Source organism: Mustela nivalis (assembly GCF_964662115.1).
Source record: "Mustela nivalis genome assembly, chromosome: 8".
NCBI classification, from domain to species: Eukaryota; Metazoa; Chordata; class Mammalia; order Carnivora; family Mustelidae; genus Mustela; species Mustela nivalis.
The window spans coordinates 58,637,011-58,649,804 of NC_139027.1; the positions used below are offsets into that span (position 1 = coordinate 58,637,011).

The following is a 12,794-nucleotide window of genomic DNA, read 5'->3' on the forward strand; positions in this document are numbered from 1 at the left end:
ATGCTGGATAGAGTATTCTTGGCTGCAAGATTTTTTTGTTCAGCACTTTGAATATATCATGCCACTCCCTTCTAACCTACAAGTTTCTGCTGAAGAATCACTGATAGTCTTATATGATTTCCCCTGTATGTAACTGCTTTCTCTTGCTGCTTTTAAAATTCTTTCTTTATTTTATTTTATTTTATTTTTGCCATTACAATTACTATGTGTCTTGATGTGGACCCTTTGGGTTGTTTTGGGGGAAATCTCTGTGCCTCCTGAATCTAGATTTCTGTTTCCTTCCCCAGATTTGGGGAGTGTCCAGCTATTATTTCTTCAAATAAATTTTCAATCCCCTTTCTCTCTCTTCTCCTCTGGAATTCCTATAATGTAAATGTTGTTATGTTTGCTGAGGTTGTTGACTTCCATTTTTCTATTTTCATTTTTCATTAGTTTTTCCCCTCTCTCTCCAGTCAGCTTGATTGCTTTCAATTACTCTCTCCTGCAGGTTCCTGATCTGTTCTTACACTTCGACTAGTCGGCATCTAGTGTATTTTTTTATTTCAGTTATTGAATTCTTCATCTCTCATTGGTTCTTTTTTGTTTCCTCTCTTTTTTGAAGGTATCATTGAGTTCTATTTTTCTCAGTCTATTGAAGCCTAGTGAGTGTATCTTTATGACCATTACTTTAAATTCTCTATCAAGTGTATTACTTATCTCCATTTCATTTAGCTCTCACTGTTATTCTGTCTTGTTCTTGTGTCTGATGTTAGGGTCTGTTTCTCTCTCCTCTCCACATCTGCATTGTCCCTCCTTCCTGGGGACAGTCCTGTGGGTCCATTCGGTTCCTAACAGCATCTCCACCTTTCCTGCCCTCTTTATTGTGACTACCTGTAGAGAGTCTGGTCTGCCAGTCTTTGGATCATTTCCTGGGTTACTTACACTGATGGGGGTGTTACATAGTTGTATTCACAGGATGAGGTGAGCTTCTGATCCTCCTATTCTGCCATCTTCACTGAAGTCTCTGCAACCAGTGAATATTCTGAACTTTTAAAAATTTAAACAATTTGAAATTACACTTTCCCAATTGCATTTATTTGAATATTAATAAAGTGAAATATCTCTCTTGAGTATAGGCCATTTGTATTTCTTCATTGTAAACTGGTTGTTTGTATTCTTTCTCCATTTTTTTAGAGATTTATTTATTTATTCTAGAGAGAGAGGGAGAAGGAAAGAGAGACCTTAAGCAGACTCTCTAATGAGCAGAGAGCCCAGTGTGGGGCTCAATCTCACAACACTGAGATCATGACCTCAGTTGGAATCAAGAGTCAGACAATTAACTGACTGAGCCACCTAGGTGCCCCTTTTTCCATTTTTATCGCACTAGTATTCCCACAATCTTTTGCACACCAAAAATAGTTCAAAATAGTTTTTAGTGGCTATACGTACTTTAGTATTATTTTACGCTGCTTTCTCCCACACATCCAGTCCAAGACTCCTTCCATATTCAAAGATATACCATTGCCTAGCAGAACTGTTTTTTTAATCTTCTGTACATATATGCACCATATACTAATTCTGTCTCTTTTTCTCTATTTTTCCTCTTATTTGTCCTTCAAGACCCAGATCAAGGACCAGTTCCTTCTCTTTAGCTCCAGAGCAAATATCTGTGCAAATATCTGTTATAAAACCTATCACACATGATGTAATTAACTGTTGTTCACAATGGTCTGTCTCCCCACTGGACTGACAGCTTCCTGAGACATGGAACTATAATTGACCCCTATATCCTAGAACAATGCCTAACACTTAGTAGGCGCTGATTATTTGTTGACTGTAAGAGTTCAAGATCAGTAATATGAATAATGTTAACAAAATAGCATGTGCCAGATACATAAGTATCAGAGACAAATTTGTATAGTTGTATTTCTTGCAAAATGCTTATCATAATATGATATATAATTTAATTTTGAAGAAGTCATCTTGGACATTAAAATCTCACCAAAGAACATAGCAATAAATGTTTTTGTTTCCTAACAAAACTGAGTATGTCAAACCTTTGGTTTAAAAACTTGTCTTTTTCCCTGAAGAATTAAAATAACTTACTTAAGTAATGCTATTAGGTATAGTTATAATCTACAATTTAAGAAAATTTGCTTATGTTAGCAAAGAAAACTGAGAGAATTAAAACACAAAAAATTATTCATCAGCCATGTCTGTTTTGTAATCGGAACAGTAAGCTCTTTTGTTCAAAATCTTCTTTGTAACCTGACCAACATTCATTTGGATTAATCTTTTATTTTGCTTTATTTCCAAAGGATATCCATTACTTTGCACTAGATAAGGGTGAATTGGCACTAGCTGAAGTGGCAAGAAAAAGAGCTAGTGACATTGATGCAGAATCAATAACCTCTGGAGTTGGTAAGAATTAATGCTGGTTTTCTAAAATGCTTTTTGTTTTAATCAATACTTACTCAGTATCATTTTATATTTATGTTTGTAAGGCATAGTTGATTAATTTGCATTGCTCTCTTTGTAAAGAAAGTGACGTTTAAAAAAGAATTAAGCCTGGGTAAATAGTACAATATGGATATGTAAGTGGGAACTGTGTTGATATAAAATTAATAATCACTGATTAATCACCATTTAGCAAAAAGTCAAAAAGGCACTGTTTTCATAAGACTTTTGGGGATGTATTTATCATAAGTGCAGTTATTAATGTTAGCCGACACATAAATTTATATAGTTATTTATACACATAGACATGTCATATCTCAAAAGAATTCTGTTCTATATCAAAGTATTTAACATGGAATTTTAGGTTTGATGGGTGACTTGTTTTCTTTTAGGAGCTACTAGTCATTTTACAGTGTTGTCTTCCAAAGAAGACCAATCAGAAACCTAAATTTAATCTAAAGGTCCACTCAAAACTTTACAATATATAAAAATGATAAGTTTTACAAACTATTACAATAGCAACATGAGCTTCTTTTTCTAAACTTAGCTTGTCTAGTGTGACTAAATCTGGAATTACTGATCTCTGGACTTTCCAATTCCTTTTCTTCCTGGTATTTACTATTTCTAGATTAGGCAAAGGACCCTCAGAATTGTAATCTAATTCACTTCTTTGTGAAACTCCTAAGAAATGAAGTTTTAATAAATTTCCACTTTGTAAGTTTGCCTCAAATTATTATAACAAGCCTCTCTGTTGATTATCATCTTTGTTTTTACAATGCTGTTGGCATCCAAAAGGAGCAGTTGTCCGCTTCTCTTTAACAATGGAGGTTTTGCATTTTAAAACTATTTAAAGTTACTAAGGGTGAAAAGGAAGGTGAAGAAATTATCACACAATTTCAGAAAAATTAAGAAACTCCACTATTCACCAGTATACTTTCTGTGCCCTGTGAATGCTTTGATTGGATTACTATACCCAGCTGATAGTTCCTAGCCAAAGAGCCTTTTTGAGCCCTGCCTCATTTCTGACAAATATCTTTCTTCATTGAAACTGTTCCTCCCCACTTTTCAGCCTTTTTTTCAGGCCTTACCCTTTGACCTTGATTACTTTCCCTTAACAAAGATACCATTCAGTCACAACAGTAACTATCAAGAGGTGAACATTCAGATGGATGTTATACTCCACTTTTATTCTAGAAAACTGGGGAGACTCCCATTCAAAATTAGAAAAGGAATTAGGAAAGAATCTCTAGTTTCTTAACGGTAGTTTCTGTCTAGTTCTTCCATATAGCCCACATCATGCTGGGGAAAGCTAGTTTTCTCTCAAGTTCCTTCAAATTTAGTTCAACTCTGTTCTCTCAAACATTTCTGAAAGCAGTTGAGTTTTTGGCTTTCAAAAGTGTTCTTTGATGCAAGCAAGAAGATATATTGTGTAAAATAACAAGAGTATTCAAGTTGAAGTATTTCAAGGGCACCTGGGTGGCTGAACAATTTGAATGTTTTTTATTTAAACTTTTTATTATAGTATAATATACATACACAGAAGCATACAAATGAAAAATCTTGACTCAGCAGATTTTCACAAAGTAAACATTCTTGTAACCATTATCCAGAGCAAGGAACATACATTACCAGGACCATGCATGGCGTCTTATATCCACTTTAAGATACTGTATCCCAGCCCAACTGTCTTTACTTACAACACTATAGATTAGCTTTATGTTTCTTTCAAATTTTAATTAAGTGAAATATATATTATTCTTTTATTTTGGACTCCTTTCACTCAACTTTATGAAGTTCTTTTATATTGTTGTATATGTTTGTAATTCTTTTTTATTGCTATGTAATAGTAATCCAACAGATGAATATATACAATTTTATTCATTATATTTGAGTTCTTTGGTGTTCATTGTGAATAGTGTTGCTATGAATGTACTTGTGTTTGTCTTTCAACAGATGTATACACAGATCTACTGGGTATATGCTTAAAGGGTATTTGCTGAGACACAGGATATATTTGTACATTTAGCTTTAGGAGTGTAGGAGAGAAAAAAATTTTCCTCTATCCTTCAAGGTTTTTCCACCAGGACTAAAAATCAAATTTACACAAGACTGATTAATAGAGACACTAATGAAGTACTATATCTTGGCTACTTGTATTTAAATTAAAAAAAAAATCCAAGGGAAAAAAAGACTAATTAATAGAAAACGAAACATGGTTTAATAATATATATTCATTCTGTATATATGGGAGAGACCCAGAAAAACTGAGTATCTCACCAAACTACCTGAAGCCATCACCTTAAATACCATCTCTATCTAAAGACAAAAGAAGATGGTATAGGTAGAGGATCAGTTATGGGACATTACCATGAAGGGGGAAAAAAAAAAAAAACCGTAAAAAAGGCTAAAGTTGTCATGCAGATTTAAGCTCATGCCTTCTCCACTGATAGCAGTTTCTAAGCATCTAAGAGCCACTCCCTTCTTCCTGATACTGAAGGAGATACCCTTAGAAATAGAGATTTCCCCTATACATGGAAGTGTCTCTTAAGGAAGGGAAACAAGGATTTCAGAGATATTCTGTGTCTACAGTTTTTGAGAAAATACTAGCTTAGAATAATCAGTATGCCAAAGAGGCATATCTTTTTTTAAATCAAGTTTATATATTCTTATTTTTTAAAGTCTTCATTTAAATTCCAGTTAACAGGGACAACTGGGTGGCTCAGTCGGTTAGGCACCTGCCTTCAGCTCAGGTCATGATCCCAGGGTCTTGGGATCAAATCCCACATCGGGCTCCTTACTCATCAGGGAGCCTACTTCTCTCTCTCCCTCTACCTGCTTCTCTGCCTGCTGGTGCTCTCTCTCTCTCAAATAAATAAATAAGATCTTTAAAAATAAATAAATTCCAGTTAACATACACTGGTGTAATATTAGATTTCTTTCTTTTAAAGGCTGAATAATATTCCAGTGTGTGTGTATGTGTGTGTGTGTGTGTGTGTGTGTGTCTGTGTGTGAGTGTATTTACACCCACACATACATACATATACCACCTCTTTTATTTTAATAAATTTTTTTATTTTTTATAAACATATAATATATTTTTATCCCCAGGGGTACAGGTCTGTGAATCGCCAGGTTTACACACTTCACAGCACTCACCAAAGCACATACCCATCCCAATGTCCATAATTCCACCCCCCTTCTCCCAACCCCCTCCCCCCAGCAACCCTCAGTTTGTTTTGTGAGATTAAGAGGCACTTATGGTTTGTCTCCTTCCCAATCCCATCTTGTTTCATTTATTCTTCTCCTACACCCCTAAGCCCCCATGTTGCATCACCACTTCCTCATATCAGGGAGATCATATGATAGTTGTCTTTCTCTGCTTGACTTGTTTTGCTAAGCATGATAACTCTAGTTCCATCCACGTCGTTGCAAATGGCAAGATTTCTTTTCTTTTGATGGCTGCATAGTATTCCATTGTGTATATATACCACATCTTCTTGATCCATTCATCTGTTGATGGACATCTAGGTTCTTTCCATAGTTTGGCTGTTGTGGACATTGCTGCTATAAACATTCGGGTGCACGTGCACCTTCGGATCACTATGTTTGTATCTTTAGGGTAAATACCCAGTAGTGCAAATCCTGGGTCATAGGGCAGTTCTATTTTCAACATTTTGAGGAACTTCCATGCTGTTTTCCAGAGTGGTTGCACCAGCTTGCATTCCCACCAACAGTGTAGGAGGGTTTCCCTTTCTCCGCATCATCGCTAGCATCTGTCATTTCCTGACTTGTTGATTTTAGCCATTCTGACTGGTGTGAGGTGATATCTCATTGTGGTTTTGATTTGTATTTCCCTGATGCCGAGTGATATGGAGCACTTTTTCATGTGTCTGTTGGCCATCTGGATGTCTTCTTTGCAGAAATGTCTGTTCATGTCTTCTGCCCATTTCTTGATTGGATTCTTTGTTCTTTGGGTGTTGAGTTTGCTAAGTTCTTTATATTTGGACACTAGCCCTTTATTTGATATGTCCTTTGCAAATATCTTCTCCCATTCTGTCAGTTGTCTTTTGGTTTTGTTCACTATTTCCTTTGCTGTGCAAAAGGAAATAAAATCCCAATAGTTCACTTTTGCCCTTGCTTCCCTTGCCTTTGGTAATGTTCCTAGGAAGATGTTGCTGCGGCTGAGGTCGAAGAGGTTGCTGCCTGTGTTCTCCTCAAGAATTTTGATGGAGTCCTTTCTCACATTGAGGTCCTTCATCCATTTTGAGTCTATTTTCGTGTGTGGTGTAAGGAAATAATCCAATTTCATTTTTCTGCCTGTGGCTGTCCAATTTTCCCAACACCATTTATTGAAGAGGCTGTCTTTTTTCCATTGGACATTCTTTCCTGATTTGTCGAAGATTAGTTGACTATAGAGTTGAAGGTCTATTTCTGGGCTTTCTATTCTATTCCATTGATCTATGTGTCTGTTTTTGTGCCAGTACCATGCTGTCTTGATGATGACAGCTTTGTAATAGAGCTTGAAGTCTGGAATACTGATGCCACCAACGTTGGCTTTCTTTTTCAATATTCCTTTGGCTATTCGAGGTCTTTTTTGGTTCCATATAAATTTTAGCATTATTTGTTCCATTTCTTTGAAAAAGATGGATGGTACTTTGATAGGAATTGCATTAAATGTGTAGATTGCTTTAGGTAGCATAGACATTTTCACAATATTTATTCTTCCAATCCAGGAGCATGGAACATTTTTCCATTTCTTTGTGTCTTCCTCAATTTCTTTCATGAGTACTTTATAGTTTTCTGAGTATAGATTCTTTGCCTCTTTGGCTAGGTTTATTCCTAAGTATCTTGTGTTTTGGGGTGCAATTGTAAATGGGATTGACTCCTTAATTTCTCCTTCTTCTATCTTGTTGTTGGTGTAGAGAAATGCATCTAATTTCTCTGCACTGATTTTATATCCTGACACTTTACTGAATTCCTGTACAAGTTCTAGCAGTTTTGGCATGGAGTCCTTTGGGTTTTCCACATATAGTATCATATCATCTGCGAAGAATGATAGTTTGACTTCTTCTTTGCCAATTTGGATGCCTTTAATTTCCTTTTGTTGTCTCATTGCTGAGGCTAGGACTTCTAGTACTATGTTGAAGAGCAGTGGTGATAATGGACATCCCTGCCGTGTTCCTGAACTTAGCGGAAAAGCTTTCAGTTTTTCTCCATTGAGAATGATATTTGCATTTTCATAAATGGCTTTTGAGAATGATATTTGGGTTTTTCATAAATGGCTTTGATAATATTGAGGTATGTGCCCTCTATCCCTACACTTTGAAGAGTTTTGATCAGGAAGGGATGCTGTACTTTGTCAAATGCTTTTTCAGCATCTATTGAGAGTATCATATTGTTCTTTCTTTTATTGATGTGTTGTATCACATTGACTGATTTGCGGATGTTGAACCAACCTTGGAGCCCTGGAATAAATCCCACTTGGTCGTGGTGAATAATCCTTTTAATGTACTGTTGAATCCTATTGCCTAGTATTTTGGTGAGAATTTTCACATCTCTGTACATCAAGGATATTGGTCTATAGCTCACTTTTTTGATGGGATCCTTGTCTGGTTTTGGGATCAAGGTGATGCTGGCCTCATAAAATGAGTTTGGAAGTTTTCCTTCCATTTCTATTTTTTGGAACAGTTTCAGGAGAATAGGAATTAATTCTTCTTTAAATGTTTGGTAGAATTCCCCCGGGAGGGATGCCTGGGTGGCTCACTTGGTTAAGCGGCTGCCTTTGGCTCAGGTCATAATTCCAGAGTCCTGGGATTGAGTCCCACATCGGGCTCCTTGCTCGGCAGGGAGCCTGCTTCTCCCTCTGCCTCTAGCCTGCCACTCTGTCTGCCTGTGCTTGTGCTCTGTCTCACTCTCTCTCTAACAAATAAATAAAATCTTAAAAAAAAAAAAAAAAAAAAAAAAGAATTCCCCCGGGAAGCCGTCTGGCCCTGGGCTTTTGTTTGTTTGGAGATTTTTAATGACTGTTTCAATCTCCTTACTGGTTATGGGTCTGTTCAGGCTTTCTATTTCTTCCTGGTTCAGTTGTGGTAGTTTATATGTTTCTAGGAATGCATCCATTTCTTCCAGATTGTCAAATTTGTTGGCATAGAGCTGCTCATAGTATGTTCTGATAATTGTTTGTATTTCTTTGGTGTTAGTTGTGATCTCTCCTCTTTCATTTATGATTTTATTTATTTGGGTCCTTTCTCTTTTCTTTTTGATAAGTCTGGCCAGGGGGTTATCAATTTTATTAATTCTTTCAAAGAACCAGCTCCTAGTTTCATTGATCTGTTGTTTTTTTGGCTTCTGTTTCATTGATTTCTGCTCTGATCTTTATGATTTCTCTTCTCCTGCTGGGTTTAGGGTTTCTTTCTTGTTCTTTCTCCAGCTCCTTTTGGTGTAGGGTTAGGCTGTGTACCTGAGTCCTTTCTTGTTTCTTGAGAAAGGCTTGTACCGCTATATATTTTCCTCTCAGGACTGCCTTTGTGGTGTCCCACAGATTTTGAACCATTGTGTTTTCATTATCATTTGTTTGCATGATTTTTTTCAATTCTTCTTTAATTTCCTGGTTGACCCATTCATTCTTTAGAAGGATGCTGTTTAGTCTCCATGTATTTGGGTTCTTTCCAAACTTCCTTGTGTGGTTGAGTTCTAGCTTTAGAGCATTGTGGTCTGAAAATATGCAGGGAATGATCCCAATCTTTTGATACCGGTTGAGTCCTGATTTAGGACCGAGCATGCGATCTATTATGGAGGATGTTCCATGTGTACTAGAGAAGAAATGTGTATTCTGTTGCTTTGGGATGAAATGTTCTGAATATATCTGGGATGTCCATCTGGTCCAGTGTGTCATTTAAGGCCTTTATTTCCTTGTTGATCTTTTGCTTGGATGATCTCTCTCTTTCAGTGAGGGGAGTGTTAAAGTCCCCTGCTATTATTGTATTATTGTTGATGTGTTTCTTTGATTTTGTTATTCATTGGTTTATATAGTTGGCTGCTCCCACGTTGGAGGCATAGACATTTAAAATTGTTAGATCTTCTTTTTGGACATACCCTTTGAGTATGATATAGTGTCCTTCCTCATCTCTTATAGTCTTTGTCTTAAAATCTAATTGATCTGATATAAGGATTGACACTCCTGCTTTCTTCTGATGTCCATTAGCATGGTAAATTCTTTTCTACCCCCTTACTTTAAATCTGGAGGTGTCTTCAGGCTTAAAATGAGTTTCTTGGAGGCAACATATAGATGGGTTTTGTTTTTTTATCCATTCTGATACCCTGTGTCATTTGATTGGGGCATTTATCCTATTAACATTCAGGGTAACTATTGAGAGATAAGAATTTAGTGCCATTGTATTTCCTGTAAGGTGACTATCACGGTATATTGTCTCTGTTCCTTTCTGATCTACCACTTATAGGCTCTCTCTTTGCTTAGAGGACCTTTTTAAATATTTCCTGTAGAGCTGGTTTGGTGTTTGCAAATTCTTTCAGTTTTTGTTTGTCCTGGAAGCTTTTAATCTCTCCTTCTATTTTCAATGATAGCCTAGCTGGATATAGTATTCTTGGCTGCATGTTTTTCCTCATTAGTGCTCTGAATATATCATGCCAGCTCTTTCTGGCCTTCCAGGTCTCTGTAGATAAGTCTGCTGCCAATCTAATATTTTTACCATTGTATGTTACAGACTTCTTTTCCCAGGCTGCTTTCAGGATTTTCTCTTTGTCACTAAGACTTGTAAATTTTACTATTAGGTGACGGGGTGTGGGCCTCTTCATATTGATTTTGAGGGGCGTTCTCTGCACTTCCTGAATTTTGCTGCTTGTTCCCTTTGCCATATTGGGGAAATTCTCCCCAATAATTCTCTCCAGTATACTTTCTACTCCCCTCTTTCTTTCTTCTTCTTCTGGAATCCCAATTATTCTATTGTTGTTTCGTTTTATGGTGTCACTTATCTTTCGAATTCTCCCCTCGTGGTCCAGTAGCTGTTTGTCCCTCTTTTGCTCAGCTTCTTTATTCTCTGTCATTTGGTCTTCTATATTGCTAATTCTTTCTTCTACCTCATTTATCCTAGCAGTGAGAGCCTCCAATTTTTATTGCACCTCATTAATAGTTTTTTTTAATTCAATTTAGTTAGATTTTAGTTCTTTTATTTCTCCAGAAAGGGCTTTTATATCTCCCGAGAGGGTTTCTCTAATATCTTCCATGCCTTTTTCGAGCCCAGCTAGAACCTTGAGAATTGTCATTCTGAACTCTAGATCTGACATATTATCAATGTCTGTATTGATTAGGTCCCTAGCCTTTGGTACTGCCTCTTGTTCTTTTTTTTTTTTTTTTTTTTTTTTGTGGTGAATTTTTCCGCCTTGTCATTTTGTCCAGATAAGAGTATATGAAGAAGCAAATAAAATACTAAAAGGGTGGCAACAATCCCAGGAAAATATGCTTTAACCAAATCAGAAGAGATCCCAAATTATGAGGGCTTAGAAAAGGGATAAAAAGAGGTTCAGAAAGAAAGAAAGAAGGAAGAAATAAAAAGGAAAGAAAGAAAAGAATTTAAAAAAGAAAACGAATAAAGAAAAGTATAAGAAAAGAAAAAATATATATATATTAGATAAACTAGTTAAAAAAGAAAAAGGTAAAAGTTAAAAAAATTTCAGCAGAGCAAGAGAAAAAAAATAAAAAAATTAAATTAACTGCAAGACTAAAGAATCATAGGGAAAGCCATGAATTCTGTGCTTTGCTTTCTCTTCCTCTGGGATTCTGCTGCTCTCCTTGTTATTGAAACTGCTCTTCTTGGTAGGTGAACTTGGTCTTGGCTGGATTTCTTGTTGATCTTCTGGGGGAGGGGTCTGTTGTAATGATTCTCAAGTGTCTTTGCCCCAGGCGGAATTGTACCGCCCTTACCAGGGGCTGGGCTAAGTAATCTGCTCAGGTTTGCTTGCAGGAGCTTTTGTTCCCTGAGCGCTTTCCGTAGAGTTCCGGAGGACGGGAATACAAATGGCGGCCTCCTGGTCTCCGGCCCGGAGGAACCAAGAGCCCGGGGCCCCACTTCTCAGTATGCCCTCAGAGAGCAGCACCCAGTAACTCCCGTCTGCCTGACCTCCGGCCATGCTCCAAGCTCACTGGAGCCTGCGACCGGTTCAAGGTAACCCTGAGCTGTGAGCTTACTCTGTAGCCGGCTTCCCCGTTCTAATACCTGTAAGCTCTGCGACACTCAGACACCCCGTTCCTTCTGTGACCCTGTAGAACCTAAGGCCAAGCTGACCCCACATGGGCTTCACCCCAGTTTAGCCTCTGGAGCAATGTCCCTCAGCGGAACAGACTTTTAAAAGTCCTGATTTTGTGCTCTGTTGCTCCGTTGCTCCGCTGCTTGCCGGGAGCGGAGCCGGCCTCTCCCCCAGGGGTCTATCTTCCCATCGCTTTGGATTCACTTCTCCACCAGTCCTACCTTTCAGAAAGTGGTTGTTTTTCTGTTTTTTGAATTGCTGTTCTTCTCTTCGATCTGCCGATGGATTTGTAGGTGTTTGCAATCTTTAGATAAACTATCTAGCTGATCTCTTGCTAGCTGAAGTAGTCTCAGCCTGCTACTTCTCCGCCATCTTGACTCCTCCCATATACCACCTCTTTATCCATTCATCAGTCGATAGACATTTGGGCTCTTCCCATAATTTGGCTATTGTTGATAATGTCACCATAAACATTAGGGTACACATATCCTTCCAAAGAAGTATTTTTGTATTCTTTGGATAAATATCTAATAGTGTGATTGCTGGGTCATAGGGTATTTCTATTTTAAAATTTTATGAGGAACCTCCATCCTGTTTTCCAGAGTGGCTACACCAGTTTGCATTCCCATCAACCCACCAGTACAAGGTGGTTCCCCTTTCTCCACATTCCAAAGATGCATCTTAATGATGGAAAAATGTGCTCCTCTACTGTAGCTATTTCCAGTTTTCCTAAGGAGCTGTAATAGTTTATCTTCTCACCAGTTGTCCATAACAGCAGATATTGGTCCTTCCTCACTGATGTATAATATTGTCTCTCTTTTGCATTTTAGCCATTCTGATGGGGAAGGCAGTACTATTTTGTAAATGTTATAGTATATATATAGAGAGAGTGTTCCTGGGCTCTTTACTTCATTGGTCTCTTTGTACTTGCACAAATATCTCAGTGTTTTGTTTTTGTTTTGTTTTTAATTGAAGTATAGTTGACACACAACTATAACTATCATCTATCACCATATAATACTATAACAATATCATTGACTAGATTCCCTATACCTTTCATTCTATGACTTCTTCACCCTGTAACTGGAAGCCTA

General features: G+C 37.3%; 1 protein-coding gene and 1 long non-coding RNA gene across 13 annotated transcripts in view; both read left to right on the forward strand.

The window, feature by feature from the left end:
• The window catches only part of WDPCP (WD repeat containing planar cell polarity effector), a 506,774-nt gene that overhangs the window by 322,272 nt on the left and 171,708 nt on the right, over positions 1-12,794 (forward strand). For all 12 annotated transcript variants that reach the window (XR_014315874.1, XM_082746657.1, XM_082746660.1 and 9 more), the window contains one exon: positions 2,298-2,400. Coding sequence is in view for 11 of the 12 variants with exons in the window: in XM_082746657.1 (XP_082602783.1) it covers positions 2,298-2,400 (103 nt within the window). In the remaining variant the exon portion in view is untranslated. The remainder of the gene's footprint in view (positions 1-2,297; positions 2,401-12,794) is intronic.
• LOC309872503 overlaps positions 1-12,794 on the forward strand; it is an 857,896-nt gene that overhangs the window by 308,454 nt on the left and 536,648 nt on the right. The window lies entirely within an intron of this gene.